Source organism: Phodopus roborovskii, unplaced genomic scaffold (assembly GCF_943737965.1).
Source record: "Phodopus roborovskii unplaced genomic scaffold, PHOROB, whole genome shotgun sequence".
Taxonomy (NCBI): Eukaryota; Metazoa; Chordata; class Mammalia; order Rodentia; family Cricetidae; genus Phodopus; species Phodopus roborovskii.
In genome coordinates this window covers 10,205,143-10,221,605 of record NW_026126480.1, presented here as the reverse complement: position 1 = coordinate 10,221,605, position 16,463 = coordinate 10,205,143, and the positions used below count along the sequence as shown (strand labels likewise).

Sequence of the window (16,463 nt, the reverse complement as noted above, 5' to 3'; positions counted from 1 at the left end):
AGGAAGCTGGAAGAGAGGCCTAGTGGAGTGGGAGGGAACATCGCACTTTTGAGACGCTCCCTAGGGTGGAACCCGTGCTCGGCCGGCGGGCGGGGGCTGGGCTGCTAGAGCGCACCGCTAGACTTGCACTTTGATGACGTTCCCTGAGCCTCTTGGCTGAGAGCCGCCGCAGCCACTGGGTGCCCAGCAAGGGGAGCCCGGCGGCGGGCGGGGACTTGGGGCGGGACGTGCAGGGTGGAGAAAAGCGCCGGCCCACCGGCCAGCGCCGGGCTGCCTAGGTGAGCGTGCCGAGGCGTCAGCTGTGGACCTGCCAGGTGGGTGCTGTCCCGAGGCGCAATGAGATCGGCGTGCATGCGGAGATCTGGAGCCTTTGAGTCCAACATCGCCGCCCCATCCCGTGGACCGGCCGGCGCGAGGGGCGGGTCCGGGTCCCGCCGAGGCCCCTCAACTTTTCCGGGACACCCGGCCACTGCAGCGCAGGGTGGGGGAAGCAGGGGATAGGGCTTTCAGCAGACAAAGGCTCTGCCAGGGGGCCGTGGGCGTGGGCCGGCGCCTCCAGGGTCTTTGTAAGAACACGTGCAACTCACGGTAGTGGGTCTTTTGTGGATTTGGTTTCAGAAGCCAGCATCTGCCTGTGCCTTTGTGTGTGCGTGGCTTTGCATGGCTGTCTTGCGCCGGTGTCCCCGTATTTCGCAGCTTGGCGTTTGGTCGTGGGGGCCGGTGGGCTCTCCGCGTGTGTCCGCATACGTGGTCTGTGCCTGTCGACGTGTCTAGGTTGGGTGTCCGTGGGGCATGTGTGTGCGCTGAGGGCCTGGGCTGTCCCGACTCCCCGCTTCCCTGCTGTCCACCGTTTCCCCCTACTTGGCTTCAAACTTTTCTCCGGGTTCCTCCGGCAACGCCTACTGGCAACCCTCTTCTCTCTCACCTCCGGAGGTCCTTCAAGCCGCATGGGGGTGGGATAGGATTGGTGGGTCGGGGGTGATCGCAGTGCCTGGCGACTGGCCCGGGCCAGGACGGGGCGGAGCGTGCTGGACACCCTCACAGGACCCTAGAGGGAGGAGGGAGGAGGGAGGGACGCGGTTGATCTGGGCTCCGGCCTGAGGCTGGAGACCCAGGAGCAACGCGTTGCTGGCAGTTGTCTGCCTTCTTAGGACAGAGCAAGTGTGGACGGAGAAACCTGCCAGCTTAGTGAAGAGACTTGTTTGGTTTTGATATTTGGTTTTGAGTATCGCTCTGCATTTAACCGGACCCTAGAGTGAGGGGACCAACCTTACGATCCAATAGGTGAGAAAGGCCACAGCTTGCCTGCATCCGGCCTGCTGTCGGCCCCTAGCCCCGGTTGGGTGGGGGTGGGGGCGTTTGCACACACTAGTTTCCTATGGGGCAGTCAGTGGCCCACGGTAGGGCACGGGGTGTGTTGCTCAGCGCCACTCAGATTTGGTCACTGTTAGGATGGGATGAGAACTCCTCGCTGCCTCGCTGCCGCTTTGAGCAGAGCGCGCAGTGGTGGTTACCAGCCTCCAGAGCTTAGCTGAGAGCAGCCCGCCCACACTTGGCCAGGCCCAGAGGTGACTCAAACTTAGATCCTTCCTTGCTCCCTGCCATCCTTTTGGATAAGTCTAGACTTGCAAAGGCTCCAGAGTGGGAGGGGCTCGGTCCCTGCCTGAGCTTTTGATCCTGGGTGGCAAAGATAAGCCTGATACTTCGTTTCCAGCCCTCCACCCCAATCTTTAACCACAAACTTTGCCCAGTACTATGTGGGGGAAGGTGGGAGTAAGCTGACCACAAACTTGGTAAAGAGGCAAGGATGATCACTTTCCTTTGCATTTCTAGTCCTTCCTTTTGAAAGAGGGAGTCGAGACTTCCTTGTGATCACTCCCTTGTGATCCCAGAGCCTGGAAACTATTGTGTTGCCAGGCATTAATTTGTTCCTAGGAAGAGAAGGTTGGAATGCACCATCCTGGGGAACTTGAGTCCACAGGGCTTCCACCCACCCTGTTCCACTGACCCGTGAAAGGCAAAAGCTGATGTTACTTATCTTTCACATGACAGACTGGTCAAGAGACAGAGTCCAGACCAGTATTCTTAATCATTACTTCTGGCACAGAGCAGAAGCGATGTGCTTGATTGAGTTCACCATCCTTTCTCAGGGCACCAAGTCTAGGAATTGGGGATACTTCCTGAAGAGCGCTGAACCCACCCTGTAAGTCCCCTGCCAAAGCAAGTTCTAAGACAGGTTCAGCAGGAGGGACCATGCAGAGGGACATGGTAGAGAAGATGACTGTGCTTAGGGTTTTGAAGTTTTCCAATACAGCAGAGCCAGGAAGGGCCTCCCACAATACATGCAGGGCTCTGTGTGTTCTGGAAACCACACACAGGTGGTTATCTTTGTGTCAGGGTGCAAGTTTGGGTGTTGAGGAACAGGAGTTACTCAAAGGCTGGGAGGGGAGGCAGAGAGAGGCTGAATCACTGAGCATCCAGTTGGGCTGGAGTTTGAGACTGCTGCTGGAGGAAAGGGTGGCATTGGTCAGTCCAAAGCTGTGCTCTGGCTTTTGGAAGGTGCTGGTGTCTGGGGGACCTATCTGAAGATAAGATACTGCATGTCTTCACTCAGAAAGTCTGGGAGCTCTTACGCCATGGCTTCCTACCTCTGTCACTGGAACACTGTGCCATTCACCTGTCTGGTTCTTAGCCTCCTTCAAATGGAGTTACTGGTTGACATGTTGTGAATGTTAAATAGCATGGCAGATTACTGCATGTGCTAATAAATTGAGATGTGGTTTCAAGGTGTCTGATTACATTGTGTGAACCCAGTGGAGGCAGGAAGAGCGGGGACTCCAATCTTGAACCTGGTTTTACCACTAAGCCAGTCTCTGAGTTCCCAAGCAAAAGGACACATCTCTGACCTGGCATTTTACTCCTCTAGGTCCCTCCACCCTGCACTAGAGCTGGACACATTCTTAGACAGCCACAGCCCAGTGACCCTTTTGGGGAATGAGGGCTAAGTTAGGCTTAGAAGGCCTCATAGAACAGGTAGCTTTTGAATCAAACAAGTAAGAGTTTGTGGAAGACAAAAGAAGGGGGGGGCACTTTGTCATCTTTGTCAAAAGAAACAGCCTATGCAAAGGCAGAGATCTCTGGGGAGTGACAGGCACCTAACCGGAGAGGCTGTCTTTGTGGAATGCGTGGGGTCTTGAGCTTCAGTTGGAAGCTGTCTGTACTCTGGTGCCCAGCATGGTGGTTGTTTAGAGCTATAGCATTGTCTAGAGGTAGAGGCCAGAGGCCAGGTGGCTACAGAGGTCTCCCGAGTTTGCCCTAGGTAGGGTGAAGTGGCTGCCCAATTTGACAAAAGGCAGTGACCTGCTTGCCCAGGAGTGACTGCCCTTATGATGCCAAATTCTCTTTCAGCCAAAGGTGGCACCACTGCTTCTGACTCCTCAGGCCTCTGTGACCTTTCCAGATCCCAGAGGAACTTGGTCAGGGCCCTGGATGGGACATTGAGAGATTCCAGGCCTCCAAGGATGGCCTTTGGTCTCTCCATCCTGTGTGTTGTAATATCTCTTCTCTGGCCCTGCAGTCACCCACAGAAGCAGGACTGAGCATGCACTGAGACCCACTGGTGCCAGCAAGCTGAGTCCTTGCTTCCTCTAAGTACCAGATCAGGGCCCTACTGGGAGCAGCACCAGCCTTCCTTCCATGTCCCAAGACTCGACTTGGTCCCCACAGTCAGTGAAAGCCTGTAAGGTTGGTGTCCAGTCTGCAAAACCTTTCTTCTGCTCCATGTAGCCTCTCCCTATGTTCTCATATACTGCTTGGTGGAAGCTTGACAGTTATTCCAAAGATCAGCTGGAAGGAGAAAACAGCATTTGAGGCCTTGTCTATATCCCTGTAGATGATTCTCTTTGGGTGGCAGGGTGCCGAAGTTCCAGGCCCCACCTGTACCAAAGATGTCATGAAGGAAGCTGGGTGCTAGGTCCAGAATACCTGGGTCCAGCCTTTGTCTCCTCACTGGTCATGTGACCCTAGGCAAATCATTGAACCTCTCTAGACTCTTTAAACAGTTGTAACACAAGTGCAATACCATCTAACTCCCTGGTTTTACAGGGTGACCAAACATAATAGCTGAGGGTGCATGGGACAGGCTGAGGTGTCCTTTGGTGACAGCATGCCATCTGTGTGCCTGACAGATCTTCTAGACTTTTTTGTTTGTTTGATTGATTGTTTAGAAACAGGGTCTTACTATATAGCCCCAGCTGCCGTGGAACTCACTGTGTGAACCAGGCTGGCCTTGAACTCACAGAGAGCCTCCTGCCACTGTCTCTCAAGTGCTGGAATTAAAGGCATGCACCCTGCCAATACCTGGTATTTCTTAATATAGTACCTGATTCCAGGGGGTGGGGTGGGGGTGGGGAGGATTAAAAATCCTAACTCCCCCTTCCCTGCCCACAGAGGACAGACAGGTAAACATGTCATTACAGCCCAGCATTACCAGCTCTAAGCGCCTGTCCATACTCCCTGTTTCTAAGTTGAGGCCGAGTGTGGGTTTGGAGCTAACGTGTCTGGGTCTGGTTGCTCTGTTACCTGGCTGAATAGCATGCTGCTGTTTGCCTGTGCAACAGGGATAATAATCACACAGCTAAGGACTGTTTGAAGCAGCAGTGACACGTGTGGGGAGCTGATGTGCTTGCAGTCTGGATTCAGTAGAGAAAGCAGCCCCGGAGGCCCTGAGTATGTCCCCAAAATTCTAATTCCAGTTCCCAGCACTAAGTGGTTGGTGGGCAGGATGCTTTGAAATTTCTCCCTGTGGATTTCATTGCTGTCAGTGTGCTCATGACTAAATGGAGTGAGATGCAAGGCCGCCTGCGGTTGAGGAATAGCTGGATGAACAAAGGCCCATCCAAGGTGGGTGCTGGGCACTGGACCAACCTGCAACTATCTCCCAGCAGTATGTCTGAGAAGTCAGTGTGAACCATGGATCTGCTGGGTGCCTAGGTCTGCATATAGGAACCTGGGTGGAAAGGGATGGGAAGATTAGTGACCACCTCCAGGAAGTTTAGAAGATCATGGCCTCGAGGGTCTAAGCACTTACCAATCAGATTGCTTCATTCCTGCACTATGCTCCACAGCCTTCACTCTTGTGCTGTGGAGGACTCAGACTCCAGTAGGCAGGCCTGGATTCCCAGCCTGTCCCACATGGCTTCTTGCTGGGTCCCTGTCACTGCCTCTTGCCACCGAGTCTGGCTTTGACCCCAGTTAGGGAAGGAAACACAGGTTAAGAAGGAGCTGCTGACACCATGCTTCACTTTACCTTTGAAATTTGAATTTTCTCAGTAGCCTCTAAAGGAGGCCTATTGGTAGCCTGATGTGTGAGAGGCCAGGAGGGAGGGGTGGGGGGAGTCTGTGGGGACAGAGACTGCTTTGTTCCACTGGCTAGTCAGGAACGGGCGGGCGGGTAGATGTGTGTGATGCAAGGAGCAGTGTGAGGTATGGGTCCCAGCTCCTGGGCCTGATTCTGCCATTGCATTTCCTTTACTGCCCCCCTGGGCCTCAGTCACCCATCGTCTCCAAGGGTTCTGCAGCCCACAAGCCTGGAATTCTCTGTGTTTGTGAACGGTGTGGACAGCAGCAAACTGTTTAGAGAAGTTGCTACCCGAATGACAAAGAGGGTTCAGTCCCTATGGGGATTCAGGCAGGGGAGGGAGAAGGGCATCTCCAACTTCCAGAGGCCTTATGTCTGGGAGAAGGTGATCTCTGTAGTTTTACAAACAATCCTGAGGGCAGTTACATGGCCATTTCTGTCTCCTGGCAGATTTGGGAGGTGACGTGGAGAGAGCCCCTTGGAGCTGCCAGGCCCATAGATAGCATTCACACTGTTCATGCTCGGCCTCACAAACCGACAGTGTACTTTTCCTTAGAGTAGACTTGACATTGTGGGCCCTAAATAGCTCATGGCTGGCCTCACAGGACCTGCTGCCTTCCACACTGGAGCTATGTGAAGTATCTTGCCTTGTTCTGTTGATCCGTGGATGTCTTTCATCTGCAGGACAAGGTTTGTAGAAAAGATCTTCTCTTGACCTAGTGGTCTCTCTTCTCCCCAGGCATCCTTGGGTGGCTGTCTGTCTGTATTATCCGTATGTCTGCGCTGCCTGTCTGCATGTGTGATTGCACTTTCTCCCAGAGTAGAGGTCCCAGAACTCAGGCTGGGCAACATTAGTACTGTTACACAGAAGAGGAAATCGAACTTCTGGAAGTAAAAATGTGAAAGTCTCAAAAACTTACGCCTCCCGGGTTCAAGATGATGTTAATGATGTTTGCTGTGAATGGGGACAAGGCCCTGACATTCTCATGCACTCTCACCCTGACAAGGCTTAACCCCTGCTTTGTGCATTGTTCAGCTTTAAAACCCTGTAACTTTAGGGTTGATACTAAACCCCTTATTGTGACGATGGGAAACGGGTCCTGACTCCCCTGGGACTTGTCCCAACACAGTTGCCCTTTTGCTTTCTTATCAGTGTCGTGAAGTATGGTGAAGCATGATGGGGGTCGCTGGGTCAGGCATCTAGCCTGGAGAGACACAGCAGCCCACGCTGTGTGTCTGCCAGTGTCTTGGCTGTACTGGCCATGTCCCCTTTAGGAGGACATATCTCCAATCCTTGCAGAAGCTCTTCAGAGGACTGTCCTCCCCTTTCATCTTCCCTGTAATGCATCCAAATCTCACAGGTCAGCAAGTGACTCTTCTGATCCCTTAACGAGGGGTGGGACAATTGGTCTCATTGGGCAAAGTTGAGGACTATGTAAGAGTGGCTGTCTGTCACTTCCTACTAGAGTTCCCCAGGGCCTGGGTATGATAGCAGGGGCCCCAGGACATGTTTGTGACACAGCAGAGCAAGGCTCTGGCCTAGTGCATTTATCAGTCAGGTTGCCCAGGAGAGCCTGCACCTGCACCCCTGTGCAAGTCATCTCAGCTTGAGAACCACTGCACCAGTCCAGAATCTCTGGGGAAGGATGTGCTCAGCTCGTCACTGACGTGGTAAGGACTCTGTGAGGCTGGCAGGACAGACATTGCCACCCTGTGTGGAGTACAGGGTTGGGACTTAGAGGAGAGAAACATCTGGGCTGTGTTTGCCTGGTGGGTTACATAAGCTAGTGTGCCGGAGAAGCAGCCTGGCATGTTGTGGACACATTGTATAATCACCTCTGGGAAGCAAAGGGTAATCTCCCAGCCCTTTGTGCTGTTTGTTTAAACCCCCAGGCAGGGTGGTTAAGAGCTAGCTTGAGGGTAGGGTAGTGGTAATGAACTCTTGAAAAGCTCCCTGGAGAACAAAGGAGCCTGGAGCAACTTAATATTTTCTTCTTGGTGCAAACATTGGAACTCTGTCCTGCCTTGGCTGGGATCAAGCCCAGGATGCACCTGGACAGGGTTTAATCCTTGAATTGGTCTCTGCAAAAGAAAGGGGTGGACAAGAAGGGCCCCCTGGGTTGGGTAGTGGAGAAGAGCCCAGCCCCACTTCTCCCAGGCCCAGGACAGAGCCGGTGTCCAGATCAAGTGGCTGCCCCTTTAAAGTTTCATGCAGGGCTGGTAATGCTACCCAGCTGCTCCCCTACCCCAGTCTAGAAGGTTGGCAGGTCCTCACCCCTCCCACTTTACCCTATTTTCTTCCCTGGAGGCCCATGGAAGGGAGACAGGCAGGAGGGAAGGCCACCCATTGAAGAGCCTTCTGTGTCCTGAATGGTTACCTAGCAGGGTAGGGGCCCACTTAGAGGTCCTCACTGCATAACCATGCTAAAACCACCCCGTACCTGCACTGAAAGACTTTGAACACAAACCTTGAGTATGCCTAGTGTGGACCTTAGATTTGACACACACATAGTGTCAGGAATATGTAATGGATTCTGTTGTAATTTCACAGACGGAACTGAGGTCGAGAACTGGGTGACTTGAGCTGTAGCATGTCTGTGAGGAAAGCCCCTCTTGGACTCTCCTCTACTCCCCACCAGGCCTTCTGGAGGTGGGAAACTGAGACCGAACTGAGCAGGCCTGGGTCTGATCCCGCCCTGTTTTGTGCTAGTTTGGTGGCAAGGCCCTTGTTCTTTCTGAGCCTCGATTTCTTCTTCTGCACAACAGAGTAACAAGCCAGCTGTTTTTTTCCCCCACAGTTAAAAGGGGAGGGGGCAGAGAGGCGAGCCAGCTATTAGCTGGGAGGAGGGCACAAACAAGAAGGTGGAGGCTTAGGGTGGCCGGTGTCCCGCAAGCATATCTGGGAGTCTAGACACTGGGCCTCCAAGCAAAGGGCAGATGCTACTACAGAGCCAGCTAAGGTGGAAGGAGTGTGCTCAGGCCCTGTCAATGGCAGCAGAAGGATCCTGGCTCTTGTGTCTACCCCCACCTGGCACCACCATGCTTAGCTGTGTCGATGCCTGTCCCCAACCCTTCAAGGCTCAGTTCACTCCTGTGAGACAGGACTCTGCATTGTAGGGTTAGAGGAGACCATGTTCTGAAGCAGTCACTACAGCACCCAGCCTGTGGTATCTTTTTCAGCCAAGGTGAATGAAATCACCCCAACCTGACCCTTGCATTGTGAGCTCCCCTCTGGCATTCCTGGGTCTCCAGCAGCCTCTGAGCCCCGATCAGCAGATACAATAAAACCAGCCAAGAGACCATCTGGTCCAGCAGGCTTCACAGTAAGATGTCCGGGTACCCTCACTTCAATCAAAGCAGGCCACTTGAATCTGATGCTCCCAGCTGGAAATCCACCCACCTGGGCCTAATGCCCTTAACCATGCAGGACTAGGAGTTAGGAGTGTTCCAGGAGGCCAGGGGCTGCGATGGCTCCCAGCTGCATCCCTGCCCATGGCCTGTGTCTTACAGGGCAGGGTAAGAGTGTCTAGCACGTCCAGCCCTCACCTGTGGCTCTCTTTCCAGGTGCCACCATGTTGTGCTCCCTGCTCCTGCTGCTCCTGGCCATAGGCAGGGGACAGACAACTCGGCCATGTTTTCCTGGGTGTCAGTGTGAGGAAGAAACTTTTGGCCTCTTTGACAGTTTCAGCCTGACTCGAGTGGACTGCAGCAGCTTGGGCCCCCACATTGTGCCTGTGCCCATCCCTCTGGACACAGCCCACCTGGACCTGTCTTCCAACCGGCTAGCGACCGTGAATGAGTCAGTGCTGGCAGGGCCAGGCTATACCACACTGGCTGGCCTGGATCTCAGTCACAATCTGCTCACCAGCATCGTGCCCACTGCCTTCTCCCGCCTGCGTTACCTGGAATCGCTTGACCTCAGCCACAATGAGTTGGCAGCCTTGCCAGCTGAGATTTTCACCAGCTCTTCCTTGAGTGATGTCAACCTCAGCCATAACCGACTACGGGAGGTCTCAATATCTGCCTTTTCCACCCACAGCCAGGGCCGGGCACTGCACGTGGACCTTTCTCACAACCTTATCCACCGCTTGATTCCCCATCCAGCCCAGGCCAGCCTGCCTGTACCTACCATTCAGAGCCTGAACCTGGCCTGGAACCGGCTCCATGCTGTACCTGATCTCCGAGACCTGCCCCTGCGTTACCTGAGCCTGGATGGGAACCCTCTGGCTACCATCAACCCCGGTGCCTTCATGGGGCTGTCGGGCCTCACCCACCTATCACTGGCTAGCCTACAGAGTGTCCTCCAGTTAGCACCCCATGGCTTCCGTGAGCTCCCAGGCCTGCAGGTCCTGGACTTGTCAGGCAACCCCAAGCTCCAGTGGGCAGGAGCCGAGGTGTTTTCAGGCCTGGGCTTGCTGCAGGAACTAGACCTGTCAGGTACCAGTCTGGTACCCGTACCTGAGATGCTGCTCCATCACCTCCCTGCTCTACAAAGTGTTAGTGTAGGTCAAGATGTGCGGTGCCGGCGCCTGGTGCGGGAGGGTGCCTACCCCCGACAGCCTGGCTCCAGCCCTAAGGTAGTCCTACACTGTGGAGACACCCAGGAATTTGCTGCCAGGGGCCCAGACATCTTGTGACAAATGGTGTGGCCTGGGGCCACTTGACAGACTGCTGTCCTGGGCTTGCTCAGGTCTCAGCTAACTTATGTTTTAACGTGCCAATGCCTGTGGGGAGTCTACAGGCCTAGGTGATGGCATCTCAGTAAAGTTGTGGGCCAGGGATAGCTTTCATACCTGGGGTCTATACCCAGTAACAAAATCTACCCATTTGTCTCAGTGGCTCATTTCCCAGAATTATGAGCAGAAGGACTTTGATGCCAAACCAGATTCTGGTCCCTTCCTGGGCCCTGCCCCTGTTGTCCTTAAGTGCCTTCCCTTTTGCCTGGACTGACCTGACTTGTGATGTGAGAGGGTGGATGGGTGGGCGCCACCACTGCAGAAGCTGACTCAGGTCCTCTGGCTGAGGGCTCCTTTGAGCTCAGTGTCCAATGCTCTGGGCCTGTGAGGCCTACTTCTTCCTTTTCTCATGGGATCCTGGGTAGACGAGTAAGTATAGAAGGACTTAGAGAGAAAATCAAATCCACCCTCCTTGGAGGACAGATGGGAGTATGGGACCAAGAGCAGCAAACATGCTCACCTGAGGTCTTTGGAGAGGTGTGAAGAGCCCAGCCTCCTGCTGAGACTAGGACTGTGTACTTTCCTCTCTGTCATCCATCCTCTCTCTCCCCTTGCTGGATGACCTGTTACATTGTCTGTTCCATTAGCCCAGTGGCAATGACAACAAGGTCACAGAGGTGGGACTCTGGGTCTAATGGCCAGCTCATGGTATGAGCAAAGTCAGTCCACCTTTCAGAGCCTCAGGAAGCTTGGGACCAATCAATCCCAAGTCTGTCAGTTTCTTACTGTGGGGTGGGGGTTCCCTAGCATCAAGACTGGAAACTTGCACATTCTCCCCAGAGACCCTGTCTCAAGATGCTTCCTAAGAAGTCAGTGCAATTGTGGCTATCTGACCATGAGCTCCAAGGGCACTTGTGGACTTGGTGTCCATGGGCCAGAGCCCCAAGGCCCATTTAATCCTCCAGGAGTTCAGCAGAAAGAGACAGGGTTTCCCATCCACATTATGCTTACCCCCAGGGTCACATCTCAGCTCTCTAGCCCTGGACTCTTTCCTTCGTCTTCATTTTATGAGTCATTGCCTTTTCTTAATGAACTGTCACTTTTAGCCCTCACCTCTGCTGGCCGGGGATGGAGATGACGATAACTGTGTTTGTTCACTTTTGTAAGACTGTTCTGGGCATGTATTGTGGGTGTTGGGAAAGAAGCCAGCTATCAGTGACCATGTGGGCACTGGGGCTGGCCCCAGAGATGCTCACAAGGCATCAAGAGCTCTGTCTTCCCAGCCCCTGACTGGTCCTTGGGTTAATAAATACATAGAATTCTTTCCATCCCATCATTGAACCAGAATTTGCTGACAATCGCTGAACTGGGGTGGGGGCTACAAGGATTAGTTAGACCCCACCTTGGGCAGCTTATTCTCACTGAAAAGGCCAGGTATCTTCCAGAGTTGGGTTTATGTGTTTATGACAACATATGGGAGACAGATACTTGGGTAGGCTAACCTACTCACTATAGCCCATTGACTTTCTCCACCCCCTACCCAAGTCACCCCACCTCTTCCCACCATCCGTGCATCTTCAGCCATGAGGCCCTGACACGCCCTTGTCTCCATTCAGGCTGTAGCTGTGGAACTCTGTCCTTGCCGTACTCCTCAACTCTTCCTCATCTAGGACACCCAGTTTCTAATGTGCCTTAGAAGTGTTCCCAAAGTGTCCCTCAACTCCCTTCTGTCAGCTTTGGCCATCATTGCTGTTAAGCTGCTGTGGTACCTTAACTCCTGTTTGCACACCTCTAATGATGGCACATTTCAGTGATGGTTCACAGGTTGGTTCTTCTGACTGGCCAGTCTAGGGAGGTATCCAGGACCACTATCACCAGCCATCTGATGCCGAAGCCTACTCTGTGCCAGGCACTGCTCTGAGTTGCAAATATGGTACACAACAGGATCCCTAGCTAAAGAAAAGTTCAAAGCCAGTGAAAGCCTTGTACTGTGTAGCTCATGATTAGTAGACCAGAACAAGGAGGCCGGCACTTAGGAAAAAGGTCATGGGTGAGGGGTCAGTGGCACAGAGTCCAGGGTTTCTAGTTAACAAATCTCCCATGGTGACCTTCCTGTCAAGATTATCTAACTCCCTGGGTGAATGCCCATTGTTGGAATGTTCTGGACTCTGCAGAAAAAGCTGAGTTGGAAGGATTCCATTCCCTAGATTTACTCAGGTGGAGAAGAAGGAAGTCCTGTATACCAGGAAGGAGAGGCTTCAAATGTAGGAGTAGAGGAAGTATGGCATTGCCACCCAAAAGGCCTGGGCCCTCCCCAAGCCCTGCTTGTTGAAGGAATTCTGTTTTGTTTTTTGGAACAAGATCTCTTGGTGAACTCCTGTCCACACATGGAAATTTTAAAGATAGGAACAGAGCTTGGGGGGGGGGGTGTACAGAGAGATCTCAGCACTCAGACTCAACTGGAGCAGGGGCTGGTGGTACACACCAGTGATGCCAGCGCTCCTGAGGCAGAGCCATGACCATGACTCTTAACGAAGGTCTGGGGCAGCAAGGTTGGAGCTGCATTAGACCCTGTCTCAAAAATAGTAACAAAAATAAAATTAAAAAAAAAAATGGACCGGGGTGGAGCTTCTGGGGTGAGGATGGGGGCACAGGCACCAAACTGCAGCCTCATCCTGTGACCTGAGACATCAGAACATTTTCAACATAGCCTCTCTCGGGTAGTGCTTCTGGGGAGGCATCTGGCCCACAGCGCCACCTGGTGGCTGCACACTACAGATCCGAGCCGACAAGCATAGCAAGGCCGTGAATGCTGTTCTCTGCTCCCCGCCATCCATTAATACTCAGAGGGTCTTACCCTCCTTCCAGAGACCCTGGCACCTAGGAGGAGTGCATTGGGATATTCCATCTCCAATTTTATGCTAAGATTCTGTTTTGAAATCATAAGGCGCATCACACACACACACACACAAATATACACACAAATCCTGGATTCATCACAAACCAATTGTGTGACTTACCTGAGCCTGAAAAAGAAATGAGAGTTCACAAGAAGGGGGAATGAAGTTACATTTGTGCAGAATCAAAAACTATGACAGTCACAAAATAAGGTGCCCTAGAAATGCCCTTTGTCCTCTCCTTACAACTACACTGAGTACTTTTGCCACCATATAAATGAGGAAACCAGCCCAGCGCTTCATCTGTAGGTACCACATTCCCCCCTTGCCTGTCACTTTTCATGAGTAGGACCACTGCACTCAGAATCCAAGAGGAGAAAGGTGCTCAGAGACACCAAATGGTCATTAGATTAAAGCGTTTTTTTTTTTTTTTTTTTTTTTTTTTTTTTCTGTTGCAAATGAGTCAGGCAGATCACACAGCTCTCTAAGTAGATCTCATTGAACCATTGACGAAATCCTAGCGCAGATAAGGACAAGGTCAAAGTTGCAGACTTTTCCCTTGGCTCCTCTTCACATATGTGAGACTGAAGTCTGTAAAGGCACAGACTCAGGTGCCAGGATTCTGTGCAGCAGAATTGGCTACGGCATCTGTTGGACACAGCGTGCAACGCCAACATGCAGGTCTGTTATTTAGAGAATTTAAGAATTTCAAGATGGCAAGAAGAGAACTGGGAAGCAAGCATGGGGCCCTTCTAAGGTCCCATGATCCATGATGCTCTTCCTGAGCTCTGATTGCCTCATTAATACAGAAAGCCAAGGGCATGCCTAGTGTTGGGGAGGATGACAGAACAGTCTGATTCAGAGAGCCCATTGGGATCTTCCAAACAGGAATTCCCCTCTCCGGGTAGCCACACCACCACCCCCTTGCTTCCTCTATACTGCCTTGGCCAAAGGGCCCTCAGAAAGAGTAGCAGGGGCAGAAACTCCCATCCAGGTGCTATCAGATCAGTTCACAGGCCACTAATTTGGACAAGACCACCAAGGATGCAAAAGGCAGATCTTTGACACTTTGTTTGAAATCCACTCATACCTAATCTTCTAAGGGTGATGTCTACAACAACAGAGGTCATCGGAGGCTAATGTGGCCTAGCCCATCAAGGGTCAACATTCTTTCTTAGTTAACATGCACTGGAGAGCAAATGTTTATTCTGTCAGTAATGAGTCCACTCATGGCCAGTATCCACAAAGGGAAGGTGTTCAATGCTGGTCATGTCTGCCATATACTGCTGCCCAGTGTCCCAGGTAGCAGCCGATACTGTGTTCTGTGTTCAGCATGTCACATCTGTCCACAGTGTACCTTCCAGCAGCAGCAGCAGAGTGAGAATTCAGCTAAGTCGTGTACCTCGTTTGTCTTTCTTATTTATATAAGAACTTCTGATTGTATTTATGGAGGTTATTGTGTTTGTCAAGCTTGGAGGGGGAATTCCTTCTGTGTTTATTCTCTAATTCCCAACACTATTTGTCACTTTATGTCACATACTCCTTAGGCAAAATGTTCCAAATTGGGAAGACAAGCATACGTCATGTTTCTTGGTGTATGTATGTGTGTATCTATATCATGGATGTGATGATTATGGATATCGATACAGGAAGAGATGGGAGAAGAGATATTGGTTGGAGACTCGAAGGATAAAGCTAAGAATGATTTTCTAATTAATTGATTATTAGAAGCAGTAACTAAGTGGAGTGATGGATGAGGGCTTGACTCTTTTGCTAAGATGAAGGGTGGAAAGCCCCGCTTTGTGGGAAAAAAACAAAAAACAAAGAAACTGAGTTCCCTAATGAGGCAAAATCAGTGACTGGGGACACCTCAGTAACAGCCCCTGGGATCCAGAAGAAGGCTGGTCATCTGGCCTCAAAGTCTGGCACTTCTGAGTCCTGGGGAAGGAAGTCACCTCCCTAGTCTTTTAGCCACAGTCTCTTGTCTGTAAAACAAAGTGATGGTGCTGCTCCCAGGGAAGTCATTGTGGGCAAACCCTGAACATGGTGCTTACAGTACAGTTAAATGTTACATCCATGAAATATTGTCTGTCTTTCTTTTGAGTTCCCCCATACACACACCTTGGCCAAGTTTATAAGCTCCTCATTTCCTCCTTCCTCCTTCTCCATCTTCTCTTGGGACTGCCAGCCCCACTGGGAAGCAGTGACATTATTAGGGATTTCCCTGGTTGGTTTTGGGAGCTTGAGCTGACCCACTAGACTTGATAAGTGGGAAACCCTGTTCTTTTCCTTTTGAAGAGCTTTACCTTCTGCCTGAAAACCGCCATTGCTCTTTGACTTAGGTGATGTCAGTTGTCTGAGGCTCCTCTATGATAAGCAAGGGCTCAGGATACTGAGTGTATTTTAGGATAGTGATAAAATGTCTGGGTGAGTCTACAAGTAGGACACATGCTACTTTGTGGGGCCAAAGAGGTGTCTGCCCTACTATCAAAGTGTGCTATCCCTAGAGACGCTTTCTAGGGTGAAGACTAAAACACTGGAGGCAAAAGGCCCACAAAGAAGGCGGTGGGAAGACAGGGTCACATCCCTACACTGCCTCTCTTCTATCAATGAGATATCCTTGTCAAACTAGTGTCCCAGGAAACCCCACCTCCTGGTATTCACAGTGGGGCCTTCACACTCATCTTGAATCTGGGCTGAGCCTATGGCTTTGACTGGGACAATGTATTTTTACTTTTCAATTTTTTTAAAAAAAATTAATTTAATTTTATGTGTCTGTGTGGATGCACACACTTCAGAGGACAGTTTGCAAGAGTTGGTTCTCTCCATCTACCATTGTGGGTGCTAGGAATAGAGTTTAGGTAGTCAAGCTTAGCAGCAAGCACCTTTGCCTATTGAGCCATTTTGCCAGCCCATGTTTCATTTTTTTGAAATGAGGTCTCACCCTATAACTTACTCATACTGGCCTGGAGTTCCTCCTGTCTCAGCCTCCTGGATGCTAAGAGTGTAGGCATATGACACCATGCCCACCCAGCTCAGGGTAGTGTACTTTAAATGCAGGGTAGTGTAGAAGCATTAAACCTGTCTTTTTTATTTACTTACTTGAACCTGGAGGCTTGCACATGCCAGGCAAACTATCCACCACTCTCAGCATAAGACCTTAATGGTTTTGGTTTTGTTTTTTGTTGTTTTGTTTTGTTTCAGACAGGGTTTCTCTGTATTGTTTTGGAGCCTGTCCTGGAACTAGCTCTGTAGATCAGGCTGGCCTTGAACTCACAGAGATCTGCCTGTCTCTGCCTTCCTAGTGCTGAGCTTAAAGGCATGAGCCACCAACTTCGGGCTCATAAGACCTAAATCTTAAGAGGATTTGTGTTGCGAGTTCCACCAGCCAGTTCTCAAATAACCACATGGAGACTTCTTATTAATTATGAAAGCTTGACTGATAGCTTAGGCTAGTTCCTAACTAGTTCTTGTAACTCTAATTAACCCATCTTTATTAATCTATGTTCTTTTACATGGCTTGGTTACCTT

At 51.4% G+C, this 16,463-nt stretch overlaps 1 protein-coding gene across 2 annotated transcripts; it reads left to right on the top strand.

Moving 5' to 3' along the window:
• The first annotated feature begins 173 nt into the window (after positions 1 to 173).
• Positions 174 to 10,140, top strand: Tsku (tsukushi, small leucine rich proteoglycan). Of its 2 annotated transcripts, none has more exons than XM_051192287.1 (2): positions 174 to 314; positions 8,924 to 10,140. In XM_051192287.1, exon 2 carries the CDS (start codon positions 8,932 to 8,934, stop codon positions 9,994 to 9,996), a length of 1,065 nt encoding a protein of 354 aa, XP_051048244.1. In that variant the 5' UTR covers positions 174 to 314; positions 8,924 to 8,931; the 3' UTR covers positions 9,997 to 10,140. The 2 variants fall into 2 exon arrangements, with proteins under 2 accessions (XP_051048244.1, XP_051048245.1); XM_051192288.1 differs by lacking the exon at positions 174 to 314 and adding an exon at positions 1,200 to 1,284.
• The last annotated feature ends 6,323 nt before the right edge of the window (positions 10,141 to 16,463 follow it).